This window comes from Cnephaeus nilssonii (assembly GCF_951640355.1).
Source record: "Cnephaeus nilssonii genome assembly, chromosome: 21".
Classification (NCBI taxonomy): domain Eukaryota; kingdom Metazoa; phylum Chordata; class Mammalia; order Chiroptera; family Vespertilionidae; genus Cnephaeus; species Cnephaeus nilssonii.
The window spans coordinates 7,023,968-7,043,273 of NC_137092.1; the positions used below are offsets into that span (position 1 = coordinate 7,023,968).

General features: G+C 37.1%; 1 protein-coding gene across 2 annotated transcripts in view; it reads left to right on the plus strand.

The window, feature by feature from the left end:
* Nucleotides 1-19,306, plus strand: part of RAP1A (RAP1A, member of RAS oncogene family) — a 59,663-nt gene that overhangs the window by 26,301 nt on the left and 14,056 nt on the right. Inside the window, exons 2-4 of one of the 2 annotated variants that reach the window (XM_079761252.1) lie at nt 6,900-7,073; nt 16,903-16,986; nt 18,849-18,917. In XM_079761252.1, the coding sequence (XP_079617378.1) occupies nt 16,930-16,986; nt 18,849-18,917 (126 nt within the window). In that variant the 5' untranslated portion in view covers nt 6,900-7,073; nt 16,903-16,929. The remainder of the gene's footprint in view (nt 1-6,899; nt 7,074-16,902; nt 16,987-18,848; nt 18,918-19,306) is intronic. The other variant, XM_079761251.1, reaches the window with a different exon arrangement.

The window sequence follows — 19,306 nt, forward strand, 5'->3', positions numbered from 1 at the left end:
AATAGTGAACCTTTAGGGGGGGGGTCATAGATCCCATTGAGTATTTGAAAATTTTGGACCACATATTTGGCTCTCCCCCTCCATAAAATTGTACTTTTGCTTAAGAAAAATAGTTTTGTTTTGTTTTTGCATAGCATTTCAAGAAATTCTTGTGCTTTCTAGAGTACATCGCTGATTGGTGGGAAGAGGGGCTAGTCCATTAACCTAAAAAGTTAAGAACTCATAGGGAGAGGTTGGTATATCCTATTTAAAGATTTTAGGCAGCGGAACCACAATAGAGCTGTGTGTTAAATAGATCATTGGAGGATGGATTCGAGGGATACAGGAGTGGAGGCTGAAAAGCAATCACAATATTACATCTCCCTCAGCTTCTGATATTTGCATTTTCTTGATTCTCCTTAATCTCTTTGCTATGGAAGGATTTGTCTAAGAGATGATGCAGGCCTTAATTAACACAGTGGTAATAAGGATGAAAAAGGCAAACAATTTAAAGAAACATTTGGGAGATAAAATTCACAGAACTAGCCTGGCTGTTAATTGTATATGGGAATAGAGTGGAGTATGTCTTGTATGTTTCTAGCTTGCATGACAGAGAATTATAGAGGCCAGGTAGGAGAGTTGACGATAAATGTGAGGAGGGACAACTTTTATCTTCTGAGTAGGACTTAAGGAAAAGTGACTGGACTTGATAAAAGGAGCTATGGTTGGTAAAAAGATTATTGTTTAATACTGAGGGCCCAGATAAGATTTCAGGAATTTGTACTAGTGGCATCAATTACATAATGTATTTTCTCTAGCAATGAAGAGAGGTTTTTAAGATTCATTCATGGTTGATGGTTATACATGGTGATTTGGGGGGAACACAGGATACATGGAATAGAGGCAAAGAATAACTCAGATAAAGAGGGTAATAATGATAAAGATAGAGTTCTTATTCCATGCTAGGCACATTTGTAAGGGTGTTTTTAAGGTACTAACTCATTTACTCAAAATAACCCTGTGAATCCCTGGCCAGAGTAGCTCAGTTTGGGTGTTAACCCATGCTCAAAAGGTCGCTGGTTTGATTCTCTGTCAGGGCACACACCGTGGTTCGATCCCTAGTGGGTGGCGTGCAGGAGGCAGCTAATTGATGTTTCCTTCTCACATTGATGTCTCTCTCTCTCCTCCTCTCTGTGTAAAAATCAATTAAAAAATAAAGTAATTCCACCACTGTGAGCAAAGAAGCCTACTGAAACAAGGCTTCATTTTGAACTTGAAAGAATTAAGAAACTGATATTAGAATATAGGTTACTAGAGGCCTGACGCACGAAATTCGTGCACTTGTGGGAGGTGGGTCCCTCAGCCCACCTGTGCCCTCTTGCAGTCTGGGAGCCCTCGGGGGATGTTCGGCTGACGGCTTAGGCCCACTCGCCCCCAGGAGAGGCTCCCGCCACTGCCACAGCACTCACCAGCCATGAGCCCAGCTTGTGGCTGAGCGGCGCTCCCCCTGTGGGAGTGCACTGACCATCAGGGGGCAGCTTTTGCATTGAGCGTCTGCCCCTGGTGGTCAGTGCACATCATAGCAACCAGTTGTTCCACAGTTTGCTCAATTTGCATATTAGCCTTTTATTATATAGGATGTTATCTCATGTAGGATATGTTATCAATCCTTCATCACCCTAGTTTGTTGTGTGGTCTTCTGGTTATTAACTATTTTTATGTAGTTTTATAGTAGTTAGATATGGCAAGAAAATGAGATGAAACACATCTGAAAATTTTTTTCTTGGATTTTGTTTTGGGTTTTTTTTTTTCTTTTACATAAAAAATGAAATATGAGAAAAGTAGTGCTACGAAATATTTCGTAGAAAACAGCAGTTTAGGTTAACAACGTAGTCATAGAGTCATGTTGCCTGAATTCTGATCCCACCTATGCAAATTACTGTATGTTATCTTTGGTAAGATACTTTTCTTAGCCTCACTTTCTTTAGCTATAACAGGAATGATAATAGTACTCCTACCATATATTCATGAAAATTCAATGGTATGGCCTGTATAAAGTACTTACCACGGGCCCTAGCCGGTTTGGCTCAGTGGACAGAGCGTCGGCCTGTAGACTGAAGTGCCCCAGTGATTTCGGTCAAAGGCACATGCCTGAGTTGCGGGCTCAATACCCAGTAGGGGGTGTACAGGAGGCAGCCAATCAATGATTCTCTCATCATTGATGTTTCTATCTCTTCCCTCTCTCTTCCTCTCTGAAATCAACAAAAAATATATTTAAAATAAAGTACTTACCATGGAATATTAGATGTTACCGTTGCTTGATTATCTCTTCTGTTAAATCAAAACTTTACTATTTACTCTGATTTGATTTTTGAGGTTACTGTTCAGTTCCAATTGGATGTTTAGCAGGCAGTGTAGTATTTAAAGGAATATTTTGTACATTGTGGTTTTTTTTCCCATCTAAAATAAGCTAAAGATGCAAAAGAATGAATGTTGTCTTAGATTCCTAAGACCTGGGAAACCGGTCTGCATGCTTTTATGCATTTGGTTAACCTTTATGCCATTCAGAATGTGAGTCCAGTTTGTGCTGACTTCCGTTCCTCTGCTAGAACGCCTTCAAAAAGAATCACCATGGTGTTCCTTGATGTCATTAGGGCCATTAGGAAAAGTACTTGTTACAACTATGAAGACTCAGAGAACTCATTTTTATTTATTTATTTGTTTGTTTGTTTGTTTATTTATGAAAAACTTGGTTTTGGTTTAGAATTCTTCTAACAATATGAGTAATATTTGTAGAGTGCTTTTTATAACTTTGTCTCATTTGATCTTCACAATTCTGTGAACAAGGTAGGATAGATGGAATAATTCCTACTTTTAAAGATGAGAAAATCTGGGCTTCAAAGACTTTCAGTGACTTGCCCAGAGATAAAGAGATAGTTATGTCTGCTGTCTCTTACATTAGTTTTCATTCTGTATCAGAGAACTTGTATATGAACAGCCTGTAATTTCCAGAATGTAAAACTCAGTTGTTGAAATTATTGGATTTTCATATTTGCTGGAAGTAGGCACCTTTCGATTTTTGGTGGGCTGTATATAAAGTTACAAGTTCTGCCATGGTATATTACTATCATTTTAATTTTATTTGTAGCTTTAGGGTTTAGAGATATTTGATTCAGAAGTATGTCCTTACAATACATTTGGTGTTAGAAAGTTATTTTAATAAGTTAACTGACTTAATATAATTTTGATTCAAAGGGCATTATGAAACTTTTTTCTTACAATATTCTTAGTTAAGCTGCCCACTTTCAAAAGAAAAATGACTTTTTACTTTTAGTAATCATTTTAAAAACTAGAAGCTTTATATTGTATAAATACTTGTGGAGAGATACATAATATTCTTTTAAATTAGGGACATTCATTGTGCAATAAGTTCAGTTCAAGTATTTTTAGAGCCTCTACTCTTCTATTCATGGGCTCTGTGCAGATCACTATGAAGGAATACAAAATAGTTCTTACTTTGCTTTCAACAAAATTGACATTGATAGAGAAGGCAAGGCTAATAATTGTGAAACAATCAGAGTAGAGTTTGCCAAGCTATAGTTTAAGGCCTGTTTTTGTATGGTCCTCAAGCTAGGAATGGCTTTTGTTTTTGCTGTTTAAAAACCAAACAAACAAAAAAACAACAACAGAGGAGAATATGTAATATAGACTAAATGTGGCCCACAAAGCATACAATATTTACTAACTGGCCCTTCACAGAAAAAGTTTGCTGACAGTGAATTAGAGGAATATAATCCCATAAAATAAAATGTAACCAGAGACATTAGGGAATGCAAATCAAAACCACAGTGAGATGCTATTTTATACCCACTAGGGAAGGTGTAATAAAAAAATGGACCATAGCAAGTGTTGGCAAGTTTAGAACATAACACTGCTGGTGGAATGGCAAATGGTAAGGCTGTTGTAAAAACAGTTTGGCACTTCCTTAAAAGGTTAAACATAAAGTTACTGTATGACGTAGCAATTTCACTCTAGGTAAATACTCCAGAGAACTAGAAACATGTTCATATAAAAACTGGTACACTGTGCTCATAGTATTGTTAGTCCTAATAGTCAAAATGTCCATCAACTGATGAATGGGCAAACAAAATGTGGTATAGTCATGAGTATTATTCAGCTGTAAAAAGAAATGAAGTACTGTTACATACTACAACATGGATGAACCTTGAAAAACATTATGATAAGTGAAACAATGCAGACACCAAAGGTCACATACTCTATTCCATTTATAGAAATGCCTAGAATTGTCAAATCCATAGAGACAGAAAGTAGATTAGTGGTTGCCAGAGGCTGGAGGGACAGGGAAATGGGGTGACTGCTAATGATATAGGGTTTCTTGTTAGGATGATGGAAATGTTCTGGAATTAGATAGTGATGATGATTGTATAATCTTGTGAATATACTTTAAACCACTGAATTGTACACTTAAGTTGTGAGTTTAATTTATATCTAAAAAAAAATGTGATCAGAGGCTAAGTAGTTTTTATAAAAAAAGTAATGAGAGAGATAAAGAGAAGATTAGCCCTGGCTGGTTTGGCTCAGTGGATAGAGCGTCAGCCTTCGGACTGCAGGGTCCCGGGTTTGATTCCGGTCAAGGGCACATGCCCAGGTTGTGGGTTCGGTCCCCAGTAGGAGGCGTGGAGGAGGCAGCCGATCAATGATTCTCTATCATTGATGTTTCTGTCCATCTCTCTCCCCTTTCCCTTCCTCTCTGAAATCAATAAAGATTTTTTTTTTTTTTAAAAAAAGAGAAGATTAAAAGCATGAGCTAATGAATATAACTTTGAAGTTGGGGATTGAAACGCACTCCAGAGGCATAGAGGATTTGGAGAGAAAAAGGAAGTAGATACGGCATTACAGATCTAAGGGAGGGGTATAAACCAAGATACTGGTGTTTGACAGAAGAGGAAGACACGGCAAGATGTAAGAGGAAGAAAGCAGCTGAGTCTCTTGTTTTCATGGGGCTTTTAAACTGGAATATTTAACTGATTTGACCTGTGAGAGATCCTGCTTTGTGCTATCATTTTCATGGACTAAATTGTATATTTTTCTAGCCTAAGGCGGGATTTTTTTATTCCAACCAGAGAGCAAGACCAAAGGGCTGTCTGCCATGGTACTGTAAGGATTTTAATTCTCAGTAGAGATATGCTTTGAGGAATTTGCTACCATCTTTTTTTTTTTAACCAATTTTAACTCATAAACTTTATAAAGTTATTTCGTGTGTATTGCCTCAATTAATGCTCTTACCACACCTATGTGATAGATGGTATCATTCCAATGCCAGGATGGGGGCACTGGAGTTAGAAAGCCTAGGTTCAATTCCAGGTTCGACTATTTTCTAATGGTATGTGAGTTTTGATGAGTTATTTTACCTCTCTAGGTTATATGCTTTCTCTTACATAAAGTGGTGATTATAACATACTAGAGTTGTATTTAAATAAATTGACAAAACTAAAATTTTTAGCCGAAACCGGTTTGGCTCAGTGGATAGAGCATCGGCCTGCGGACTGAAGGGTCCCGGGTTCGATTCCGGTCAAGGGCATGTGCCTTGGTTGCGGGCACATCCCCGGTAGGGGGTGTGCAGGAGGCAGCTGGTCGATGTTTCTCATCGATGTTTCTAGCTCTCTATCCCTCTTCCTTCCTCTCTGTAAAAAATCAATGAAATATATATTTAACAAAACTAAAATTTTAAGAATCATCCTCAATAAGTGTTACGTTGTTATTGATAGGTCATGAGAATTGAATGAGGTTAAGGAGTCCAAAGTCTTCTAGCCGGTAAGTGATAGAGCCAGCACTTAATGATAGGTGTTCTCAATTCAAGTCCTGATGTTCTCATTGCTTTTACCAGATTTTATATACTAATACCTATCCTTTAGACATATACTTATAAATTTTCTTAACTTTCCTTTAAAAGGAAACCAGAATATATCAGGTATAAATAGCATAAGAGACTTTCATACAACAGAACTTTCATTTCTAAACCCAATCTTTTGCTTTAATCCACTGACACCTGGTCCTTAGCAATTATAACTAAACTAGAGGCCCAGTGCACAAATTTGTGCATGGGTGGGGGTCAGCCAGCCTGCCCTGATGGGGGCCATTAGGCAGGGCTGGTGGGGGGGAGGGGATGCGGGAGGTTAGCCAGCTGGCCCTGTCCCCAATCAGGGTGGGGGTGGGCGATCGGGGGACAGGCCAGCCAGGGGGAGGGGCTGTGGGAGGTTGGGGGAGGGTGCCGATCAGGCCCTGATCGGGCCGGTTGGCCTCCGCAGTGCACGTCATAGCGACCGGTCATTCCGGTTGTTCCGTCGTTCCGGTTGCTTGGTTTATATATATATATAGATTATGAACTATGAAAGACTGTTAAAGAATTTTTTTAAAAATTTTGATGACATTGGAGGAAGATGGTGAGGTAATGTTTGGAGAGAAAAGAAGTAAGGTTCAGAATTATAGCACTGTAACCTCTAGTGTCAAGCAATAAACCTGGTCGTTAGAATAGTAGTTCATTCTGGACATTTATAGAGTAGCTCTTAAATGTCTGATGAACCTACTTCTACCTGTTGTAAAAATAAATGAAAGAAAAACCCACTTGAACCCCAATCTCCTTTTCCTTATAGTAGTGACCACCCCATTACTCGCTTCTTTAAGCAAACTCCTAAAAAAATTGTAATATGATTTCCATTTCTTACCGCCCAGTCTTGGCTGAACCTAGACAGGCTTTTGCCCCTAGGTTATTTCATTGAAATGAGCTCATCGAGTCTCCAGTGACATCCAGTGGTCAGTTGTCAGTCATCTTGACTCGTCAGCAGCATGTAACAGTTGATCACTTCCTCTTTGAAATAGTTTCTTCTCTTTGTTCCTAGAAACCACACATGTGGTGTTCCCCTGCCTCCCTGGCTGCTGCGGCTTGTCCTCCTTCATTGACTCCTCTACCTATGAGTTTGAACCGTGGCTCCTCTCACTAGATGTGTGGCTTGGGCAAATTGCCTACCTCATAAGCTTTTTGTGAGAATTTCTTACAACAGTGCTGGAGCATGGTAAGCTCTCAGTAAATGTATGCTCTTGTTATTGTTTATAGCAAAGCATAATAGATTGAAAAGAGAATGACATTTAGAATCAGGAGACATTACAGCCTCCTAGATACTTTTCTCCCAAGTCATTTAATCCAAGTTAAACTTTGTATGCTTTTCTCATCTTTTTAATGGGGATAATGCTCTACAGCTTTGATTTTGACGAACTGAAAAATATAAAGGGAAAAAGAGCTTTGTAAGTGAAAACAATGCTATATAAAATTTAGTTGCTATTGGTCACATCATTTTACTTTCCCTTCGAGAAGGTTCACAGCATTTCAGCTGGTTTGGAGTAATGAGGTAGTTTTTAAAGAATAATGATTTCAGAAATTTAGTGACAGGCCATTTTACTTTAGAAATTATTCTAAATTCATGCTTTAGTTATGGCTTGTTTTGTGTTAGTCTTAAATTTTAAAATTATGATTTATATCAGCAGTTGTCAACCTTTCGGACCTCACGGACCACCAATTGGTGGCTGCTGGATTATATAATTTATGAGGTAATCCCGTAAGAGAATAATGTTGAAATAAATACCTCTATGGAAATGTATCAAGAGTCTAGAGTTAATATACTTAGCTATATCTAGCATAAATTAGTAAACCTAATCTAGTAAACCTTATCTTTGATAGCACATGACCTATCCAAAGGCACATAGTATGGAATATTTTTGGATACTGTGATAATCTCCCTTCTAATATTAATTAGATGCATTCAAAATGTTCAATATTTAGGAGGAAAAGTTGTAGTCAGGTTAGTAAGTGGTAGAGCAGGATTCTAGCCAGATAGGGTGTAGCCTAAGTTCAGGCTTCTTTTTTTAAAATAGATTTTTATTGATTTCAGAGAGGAAGGGAGAGGGAGGAACATCAATGATAGAGAATCATGGATCAGCTGCCTCCTACACACCCTCTACTAGGGATTGAGCCTGCAACCCTGGCACATGCCCTTGACCGGAATCAAACCCTGGATCCTTTAGTCCACAGGCCGATGCTCTATCCACTGAGCCAAACTGGCTAGGGCAGGAAATGTAATCTTAATATACTACTTTGCTGTGTGTGTTATTTAAGAGAGCTAAAATTCTCATCTATCCTAAGAGCAGTATCTAAAACTAAAAACCAAGAGAGAGTGGTATAAATGTCTTATTTAGAAATATGGGGCTGGCTGGAGGGGGTCAATGGGGGAAAAGGGAGACAGGTAATACTTTCAACAATAAAGAATTATTTAAAAAGAAATATGGAGGGAAGCATTCAAAGAAATAGCCAGAAGTTTGAGGTAGTTGTAGGTTAAAGGGATATGGTGAATGCTACTTTTTTGTTACAAGGTTTTTGGTAGTGCTTACTAATAGTGCTAATTAGCTTATATAACCTTTATTTTATGAGAGTGAGAACTGAAGCTTTTGCAGAAGAGATCCGACTTATCACAACATTTGAAACTTTGTAATTTGGGAAAGAAAATAGATCTGCTCATTGAAAAAGAGGATGTAGGGCGAAGAAGGATAACTGTCAAATATTTGAAGGAGTATGGAGGAATTCTCTTTATTCTGTTTGGCATCCAAGGACAGAGATCCAATAAATGGCCACTACAAAGAAACAGAGCAGTGTAAAGAGCATTCTAACTATTAGGGTACCCAGAAACGGAATGGACTGTTTTGTGAGGGTAGGTTTGAAAGGGCTAGATTGTCTGCCATATCCATATCTAGAGATGTTTTTAGAGTAAATTGCAACAAAAGAAACACTATTGTTCAGGCATATTCAATGTTTAAAACAAGAAAAGACAAACAAGCTATTCATACAACATAAGATTTGCTACATTGTAAGTTAAGCTTTTATCATGTGTGGTTTACAAAATTAGGATTTAGAAGGATTTCTTTTTATTATGTTGGGACTACTGATCTGTTTTGTCTTACTCATTACTTTTGTTTACCTTTCTTTACTATTTTTTTAAAAATATATTTTATTAATTTTTTACAGAGAGGAAGAGAGAGGGATAGAGAGTTAGAAACATCGATGAGAGAGAAACATCGATCAGCTGCCTCTTGCACACCACCCACTGGGGATGTGCCCACAACCAAGGTACATGCCCTTGACCGGAATCGAACCTGGGACCTTTCAGTCCGCAGGCTGACGCTCTATCCACTGAGCCAAACCGGTTTCGGCTCTTTACTATTGTTTATTTTTCATTTTCTAATTCTGGTTGAATTGGTCAAGTTTCTTTGTCCATTTTTCCTGTAGTGATTTTTAGGTTATATATTATCCAGTTTTTGACATTACCTTTTTCACATTTAGATTTATATTTTTTCAACATGCGTGTATAGAGATTCAATATACTTATCCTTTCCCCAAGCAAGAGGAAAACTTTAACTTACCTTTACTTTCTAACTCCTTCCAAATTATGAGTTTTATTTCCAGATTTTTTAATATATTTTACAGGGATAATTAGATTTCTGGCTATAATTTTTGCTGATTTATGTGCTTGCCATATTTCTTATTCTTGTGCCTTTCTATTTCTTGAGTCATTTCCATTTTTTGTTGGGTTACCAACTCCAGTAATTTTATATATATAATCATTTAGTTCTTTTTGTTTGTATTATTTATAATTGTGTTGTTTAATTTACAAACATTTTGAGATTATGTCGTGATTTCTAGTTTAATTGCATGATGGTTAAAATATATACTCTGTATGATTTCAGTCCTATGAAATTTGTTGAGACCCGATTTGTGGCCCAGCATGGTCTTGTTCTAGTAAATGACCCATGTGCACTTGAAAAAAATGTGTAATTTGCAGTTGTTGGGTGTGGTGTTCTATATATATCTGTTGGGTTAAATGTTAAAATCTAATTATGATTGTGTATTTGCCTAGTTTTTCCTTTAGTTTTGCTTTATATATTTGCCTTGTATTTTATTTTAATTTTTTCCTATTGAATACTTATTAATGTGATTACTGATATATTTGGATAGCGTGACATCTTTCTATTTATTTTATAATTGTCCATCTGTTCCTTTATTTTTCCTTTCTTCTGTTTCTAGTTATTAAACCATTCCAAAATGTAGTGGTTTAAAACAACTGTGGAATTAGGGAGTGGCTCAGCTGGGTGGGTCTGGCCTAAGGTCTCCAGGGTGTTGTAGTCAGATGGTGGCTGTCTGGGGTCATCTTGAAGGCTTCTTTATTCACTGTTCTGGGAGGACTCAGACAGCTAGGGCTCCTCAGGCCACTCTGTCTCTGTGGTCTCTCCAAGTGGCAGCTTCAGGGCAGCTTGACAGCTCTGGTACTCGTTCTAGCTTCAGAAGTCAGACATCACTCACACGGTTTTGTTTACTAAACCCATCCATATTCAAGAGAAGGAATTTTTTTTTCTCTCTAGAAACTTTTTAGGATTTTGTCGTCACTTTTAGTGGTTTGAAATTTCACTACAATATTTTCAGTTGTGAATCTCTGATGATGATAATGGTGGTAGTGATGACGAAGATGATGATGATGATGATTGCATTCACTGGCCACTTTATATCTGAAGAGTCCTAATTTTCCTATTTACCTCTAGAAATGTCCTTCTATAATTTCTTTGGTTTTTCTGTTCGATTTCTGAACTTCCTGTCAGAGAGCTGGCAGAACTTGGGATGTATCCTTCTTACCTCTTTTCATACATTCTCTCTCTCTCTGTCCTTTGTTCTGCATTCCTTTCATGGATTCAGTAGATTGGTTCACTTACTTGCTTTTTAGCTATATCCATTTTTCTTTTTGGCCCATCTACTGAACTTTTTTTTTATAGTCATAATTTATTTCCTAAGTTTCCCAATGTGTGTTTTACAAATTCCTTTAAGGATATTACATTTACTTTACAGTCTTCTATAGACCCTCTTAACTCTGTTTTCTTTGAATTTTGTTCTGTCTATTATATTTATTGCCCCTGTCAAGTTGTTTTCCTCAAGTCTTTGATTGTGTGCTCTTGTTGGGAATCCATGTTGGCCTCTAAGAGTGTGAAGACTAATTTATAAGCTTCTTTTATAAGTATATATGTCTCATCACTTTATCTCTGTATGCATCCTCCTCCCAAAGTACTTGTCTTGAGAAGAATAAGAAGAAAATATCAAGAAGATTCTCTCAATGAGAAAATACTGTGATTTCATGTTACAAAAAAAGTTGAACTTCCGTTATGATGTACTATGAAGAACACTGTTCTTTATTTCAGAAAGTTAAATCTTAACCATGATTTCTATATTTACTCATCACTAGCCACCCCTCACCGTACCCTCAGCATGTTGTGGTCAGTTTTAAGTTTTAAAATATACATGGCTTCTATAAATATTTAACCAGCAAAATAACCTCTTGCTAAGAAACTACCTTCAGTGTTTTTTTAATGTAAATTTTTTTTCTCTAAATTTTGTTTTGTAGGTTTAGTTGTGGAGAAACTATTTTGTCTTGTACTTAGTTTACATATTTAAAAACAGAAACAAAGTTGGGATTGATTTGTGTCAAAACGACAATGAAGTTATATATTATTTTGTGACGTTTAGAAGTGCTTTTGCTGAAGAAAGAATAAAAAGTTGCTATATTATAACTCTGGACCATGTTAGAGACTCAAGATTGACTTAAAATTTAAACATAGTGTAATGTTTATTCTTGTCCTCCTATTTGTCAGGGAATCTTAACCAGAGTGAGAAATTTTCTGGTGCTGTGTTGAGAGTGCAGGGCACAAGAGATTTCCATAAAAAGGCAAGGGATTTGCTTGGAAGAACATAGTGGTTTTCTAACTTGGCAGTAATGAGTTAGAACTAACTCCTTTAAAAGAAAATATTAATTCACATTATTCCTTATTGGGTATTTGTGTGTGTGTGTGTGTGTGTCTTTTTATCTGAGCTATACATTCTTGTATTTGCATGTGTGCATATAGACTTACACTTGTAAGCCATGTATTTATGTATAAAGAAAATATGACTTTGGAACTTAACTATCTTGCCACTTGAGTTGAGAATCGGCCAAATATTTTATTATTGCAGAATACCCAAAATAATTTGGCCATGTCTGAGTGCTTTTCCCAAATTCCCTTGCCCTAGGGGGTAATTTGGAGAGTATAAGTGAACCTTACTATATTAGGATTCCCTCTTGAAAGATACACATTTTTGGATTGAATGAAATCACCTCTTTTTGAAATGACAGCAATCCTAAGACTAAGAATCACTTGGGGCCTAGAAAGGTAGTTATGGATATGGAGATCTGTCTGGATGAAATACATGCTCTTGTGTTTAATTGTCAGTATTTTTTTTTCCCCCTAGAAATGGGAGAATCACTTGATACAAACAGAGGTATAGGGTGACTAGTGTCCAGAATATACCTCTCCCACTTCATTTTTCCCTCAGGTTTTCTATCCATCTATATGTGGCTGTTTCTCAGAGCTCAGTTCTTAGCTTTCTTCTGTATTCACTGAGTAAATGCCCCTTGGTTGATCATCTTTGGTTTCAACTACCTTCTTTCATAACAACAACTCCTACATCTCTACCTCAAGCCCACTGGTTTCTCTCAAGCTTCCAGACTCTGCCTGCTTTCCCATAGGCGTCTCAAAACAAATTTTTGGCTGGAAGTATTAACTTCCTTTTTAAACCTCTTTTTGTAGTTCCTGTCTTAATGCAAGGTATGCTACCAGCCACCTAATTTCTCCAAGCTAGATATCTGGGAGTTACCATCCACTTCTTCCTTCACCTTAATAACCTCTAGTTGGCTGCGGAGTCTCCTCGGCACAGAAGCACTGTCCCCCCTTCAGCCTAGTGCTGCTGTGCAGGCCTCTGTTGTTGCATCTGAGCTGTTCTAGTAGCCCCCGTAACTCTTCTTCCTGCCTCTATTGTCTCTTTCTTCCGCCCACTTTATATGCTGCTATCAGTTACCTTTCCGGAATATATATCTAACTATATTACTTTAAAAAAAATCAGTCCTCCCCCCACCCCCCATTGCTTGCTTACTAGATAAAATGTAAACTCTTAAATATGGCAAATGCCTTTGCAAGCATTGCCCAGTCTCCATACCCAGCCTCATTTTTTCAGACCTTTTATACCCTGTGTTCCGGCCGCACTGAACGATATGGTCTTCCCTGGATCTTCTCTATTTCATGGTGTGGAGTGTTCGCTCAAGGTGTGTCTTCTGCTTGGAATGCCCATCCCTACAGACCTGGAGCATTTCTATTTAGTTATCACGTAGCTGTTACGTAACTTGCATGAAAAACTGCACTCTCCTCTGATCCTCCACCCCTTTAATTTTTTTGTCTCTGATAACTTTGTTCACATCATATGGTAGTTATTTTTTCTTCCTCTGTGAGCTACTTGAGGATGGGAAACATATGCTTTTGATTTTTGTGTCCCTGGCACCTCGTATTGAACTGATACCTAGGAGATGCTTTGAAAATGTTTGATTCAGAACAACAGTCATATTCGCCATTATGTCTGTTGCATAGACTACTAATTTATCCTTGCTGTGTTACTTAATCAGCTTTGGCTGCTATAACAAATTATCACAGATGGGATGGCTTAAACAACAGTTTGTTTTTCACACTTCTGGAGGCTGGGAAGTCCAAGATCAAGGCACTGGCAGATTAGGTGTCTGGTTCGGACCTGCGCCCTGGCTGTCTTGTATCCTCACAAGGCAGACAGAGAATTGAGTTCTTGGATCTCTTATAAACACACTAATCCCATTCATCAGGGTTCTGCCCTCATGACCTCATCTAACCCTAATTACCTTCCTAAGTCCCCACTTCTTAATACCATCGGATTAGGGGAAGGTTTTCAACGTAAGAATTTGCAGGAGCCCTAGTTGGTTTGGCTCAGTGAATAGAGTGTTGGCCTGCAGACCAAATGTCCCGGGTTCAATTCGGTCAAGGGCACGTACCTTGGTTGCAGGCTCCTCCCTGGGCCCTGGTGGAGTGCTCGCAGGAGGCAGCCAATTGATGTGTTTCTCTCATTGATATTTCTCTCTGTCTTTCCTCTCTCTAAAAATCAATGGAAAAAAATATCCTTGGATGAGGATTAAAAAGAAAAAAAAAAGAATTTTTAGGAAACATTCAGTTCATAACACTGTGCATATAATTGGCTCTCTCAGACATTTCCCCTTTTTTCCCCATTGAATTTTCTTAAATTCTATTGAGCTATAATTTGCATGTAATAAATGCACCTATTTTAAATGTACAGTTCAGTAAGTTTTGATAGATGCATGCACCCATGTCACCACTACTACAGTCAAGGTACAAATCATTTTCATCACCCCCAAAAGTCCCCTTATACTCCTTGATTGTCATCACCCCTACCCTACCACCACTGGTCCCAAGCAGCTTTCTGGCACTGTAAGTTCATCTTTTGTAGAATTTTATATAGTGGAATCATACATATTACTCTTTTGTGTCTGGCTTACTTTGCTGAGTGTGTTTTTGAGTTCATTCATGTTGTTGCATCGATCAACACAGTTCATTCCTTTATGTAGATCTAAGTTTCTGTCTCGGCATTTTCTCCCCACCTGAAGAACTTCCTTTGCATGTTATAAACGTGTTCTGGTGAACCCCCAGCTTTTTTTTTTTTTTTAATCTGAAAAAATTCTTTTACTTTCATTTTTGAAGAATATATTCATTGTATTTAGCATTCGTCTAAACTTTTTTCTCTAGCCTCTTATAACACTTTTGCTTTTTTGACAACTTTTCAGGAATTTAATTATTGTGCCTTGTACTTTTCTTTGTATTTATACCGAGGAGCGGGTTCACTGAGTTTCTCTTTGCACTCGCTTGCTTTTTTCTCGATTCCTTTATTCTACTCGGGATTTAATTTTTTAAATACCCCAGATTTTACAAAGCGCCGCAGTAGAATAAAAAACTGGAGTTTCTTTTCATACAAACTTATTTATTTGGATTTTTTTATATTTCAAATTATTGATACATTCAGAGAGTATAAAAAGAGCTGCTACCGATGCTAACCGTGTCGAGTCACACTCGACATCCGAGTGCAAAAGGTTAAATCTGTTGATCTATATTTCTTACCATTTTGGAAAATACATTTGGTAGTTTGATATTGTCTTGTGGTTCTCTTCTTTCTTTTACCTTTTTTCTCTCCTTCCTCCCTCTCCCTTTCCCCCTTCTACTTCCCTCTTTACCCTCTTCATCATCACCATTTTGCTTTCTGCATCTTAGGTCTCTGAAATTTTCACCTGCAGTATTTAATATGCTACTAATCCTATTCAGTGATATTTCCATTGCAGATATTATTTTTAAACACTAGAAATTTACTTTGGTTCTTTTTTATTTCTATCATTTCCTCATATTTTCCTTTAAATCCTTGAGAATACTTATATGCTTTAATAATAGTTTTAGTGACCTCATACATAATCTCATTTCTGTGGCTGTTACAGTGGACTTACTTCACCCTCCCTTTCAGGTCACATTTTTTTTCTTCTTCACATGTCTACTAATGTTTTATTGGATGCTATGGACATTGTAAATTTTACATTGTACAATGGAATTTTTTTCATCTTTTAAAGAATTTGGGATTTTACTATGACAAGCAGTTGAGTTACCTATGGATTGGCTCTGTACTTCTGAGGCTTGTTTTTGAGCTTTGTTAGGAAGCATCTAGAATTCTTCTACTCTAGTGATTCTGCTTTTCAAGGTTGAATTAATTCCCTGTATTTCAACAAGGAGGACTTTTCTGGTCAGAACTCCCCTATTTCCCAGCACTCTGGGAATCATTCAGCTTGTGGATCCCTGTTTATTCTTTGCCTTGCCTCATGGAGTTTCACCCTGTATGCCCTGCTTAGTGTTTGGCCATAGACTCAAGTGGACCCCTGTGCAGATTTCTGGAATTTTCTGTGCATAATCTCTTCCCTGGTATGCTTCTGGTCTCTGCTTGAGTTCTTCCTCCCTGCACCACAGTCTGAAAAGTGCCTTCAAGCAGAAAGCCAGGGCCATTGTAGATCTCACTTCATTTCCTCCCACCTCTCGAAGATCACAGTCCTATACTGCTTATCGACCATTGTCTAAAGCAGTTGTTTTTATATATTTTGCCTGGTATTTTGCTGTCATTTTAGGATGGCAAGTTCATTCCTACATATTCCATCATGACCATTGGAAATACTTTCCTGCCTTTTTTTACTTTTCAAGATAATGAGGGTATATTTCCTTTTTTTTCCTCTTCAGCAATTTGGGCCTTATGGAGTATATTACTAATATCCACCTATATAAAATTTTAACGATATTGGGGGGTGTGGGGAGGGCAATGGTAAGATATGTACACATATAATACCTTAATAAAAAAAAAATTTTAACGATATTATCCCTAATCTCTCATTTGTATCCTAATAATTTTTGAGTTAACATTTTACATAGTTCAGCTATATGTAATAATGTGGAAAAAAAAGTATAGAATTACTATATATTTTAAGCAAATTACATAGCATGTATGTACATTATATTACAGCTCATGAGTAAACTTCAAAAAAGTACATAAGCTGTTTTAAATGAGAGCTTCATAAATAATTGAGTTTATGACTGTACTTATAACTGCTAGTTTTAATCTTATTTCCTGATCAAACACTCTTAGAAGTAACAGGCTAATGATTGATGCTAGTCAAAAATTATCTTTAATGAAGTAAAATGCTTGGCAGTAGTCCTATAAATTAATGTTAAAGTGTGTATGGTTTTACTGTGCAACCTCTGTCTTCACTTTGATAGTCTTAAGGGGAAAGCAAACAAAAATCTCATTATTTCGTGTAACTGTTGTACATTCTTAGGCTAATCTTATCATATGTAGTTATCTTCGATTTTTTTTTTTTTTTTCAGATTGTCAGTATTTAAACAGACCACACCATGCGTGAGTACAAGCTAGTGGTCCTTGGTTCAGGAGGCGTGGGGAAGTCTGCTCTGGTAAGTTAGCCACCTAACTATAACCAACTAATATACAAGAAGAACATTGCTGTGTTTTTGCTTTGAAAACTCAAGTCACTAAAGAGAAAAAGTGCCAGTGATTTTTATATGCTTATATCTGACCCAGAGGGGACAAGGATTCTTTCAATAACCATGGATGTGTAGTTTTATAATCGTGGCTCGTTCATTCTTTCATTTACCAAGTATTTATTGGTTACCTATTATAGTGTTCATTATTCAAAGAGGAATGAGATTGTTTTCATTTTTAAGGAATTTACATTTCAGTGGGAGAGACTACACTGATATTATAGATACCAGTGGAGTAAGCCCTACCCTACCCCAGACTTAAGTGGAACGAAGGCCATTTTTTGTATGCATGCTGTATTTGGTAACTGTTTATTAAGCTTCTGCAATGTCAGGCACTGGGGTTGTGACAGTGAACATAAATCATCCCAGTCCCACACAGCTTCCATCATCCTGGAAGAGATGTGATAAATACACAGTTAAACAAAGAACCACTTGATTATAATTGCAAGAGAGATGACTTTGAACAAAAAGTACAAATTGGTGACAAGTGAACCTAAATTATCATTTAAACAACTAAGAGAAAAGTCGACATTGCTGGGGCAGGAGTGAACAAGGGGGGAAGTAGAGAGAAATTAGGTGAGAAGCAGGCTAGGGCCAGATTAGGACTTTTTTTTATCCTCACGTGAGGATATGCTCATTGATTATGGAGGAGAGAAGGGGGGAGGTGGCGGGGGAGAGAGAGAGAGACGTTGATGTGAGAGAAACATCGATTGGGTTGCCTCCTGTGCGCACCCCGACTGGGGATCAGACTCGCAACCTTTTTGGTGTACAGGATGGTGCTTCAACCAGCCAAGCCACCCGGCAGGGGCAGGGGCAGGAAAACAGTTTTTTTTTTCTAAACCTCTGCCCTGAACCATATTTCGAGGACCTCTGCTCTAGTATAAAGCATATTAGGAAGTTTAAAGTTTTTGGTGTGATTATATCCTGAGTTTCCTTTAAAGAAGAGGAGATTAGTAAGAGAAAGATTCTTGAAGTTTACTGTATTCAAGTTAATCTACTTAGCTCAAGCTAAAACCATGTTCAAAATACTCCTGGGTAACTCAGCCCACATCTTTACCCTTTTCTCTAGGATTAATGGACCAGATCCTGTTTAAAGCTGTCCAGGAAATATTTCACAGTCATCTTCTGTACTTCTTTTCATTTGTCAAATGATAAAATACCTAGTTTCTAGTCTGTGCTTTACAGAAATCCTAGAGATAAAAGTAGGTAATCTGAAAAAGATTTGTAGGCAGCATTTTCCAATGAAAGGCATAAGGCTTCAGAATCAGGATGGTGTACATTTGAATTTCAGCTGGTGTGAATGTGAAATTTGAATGTGATTATAAATTTCATAAATTCAATACATTTTATCTTTTCCCCAAAATTAGAAAGGCTGTTTCAAGACTTTAAAATTTAGAACCTTATGTCTGTCTCCTTTCAGAGCATGAGATAAAAGTTATATATAGATATACAGAGGAGTAATGGGAGTTTACTGATAATTTTCATTTTTTAATAAATTAGAATGTGTCGTTATTTGTATCTTTGTTGCATTTTAAAACATAGTATACGTAATAGTAGTGGGGTGTCAGCAGCAACATTGCTGACAGTTTTGAACATGGCCATCTCCTTTCATAGTAAGTTACTCTTATGTGTCAGCATGTCCTTATATTGAAAGATAATTACCCAGACTTTTCACATACTTTCATTTAATCTTTACCACATTGTGAGGTTAATAACTTTTAGAGGAGTTGATTTTTTAAAATTCTTTAATTTTTCTCTGCCTTTTTCTTTTTTAGACAGTTCAGTTTGTTCAGGGAATTTTTGTTGAAAAATATGACCCAACGATAGAAGATTCCTACAGAAAGGTAAAATATGAAAATTAAGTAACCTTTATGCTTGAAGTTTTCCAGTGACTGAAAGTTTATGTTTAGTTATATAACTTTAAAGAAATTAAACTATAAAAAATTAGTTGTTGGATTCTGAATGATACCATAATGGTAGATACATGTCATTATACATTTGTCCCAACTCGTAGAATGTACAACACCAAGAGTGAACTCTAATGTAAACTGCGGGTTTTGCATGGTAATGATGTGTTGATATAGTAGGTTCATTAGTTCTAACAAAATCAACTCAAGTGTGGCATGCTGATAGTGGGGGAGGCCAAGCTGGGAGCAGGGGAAGGGTAAATTGGAACTCTGTATTTTTGCCAAGTTTTCTTGTGAATCTAAAAAATAAAGCTTTTTAAAAGGGA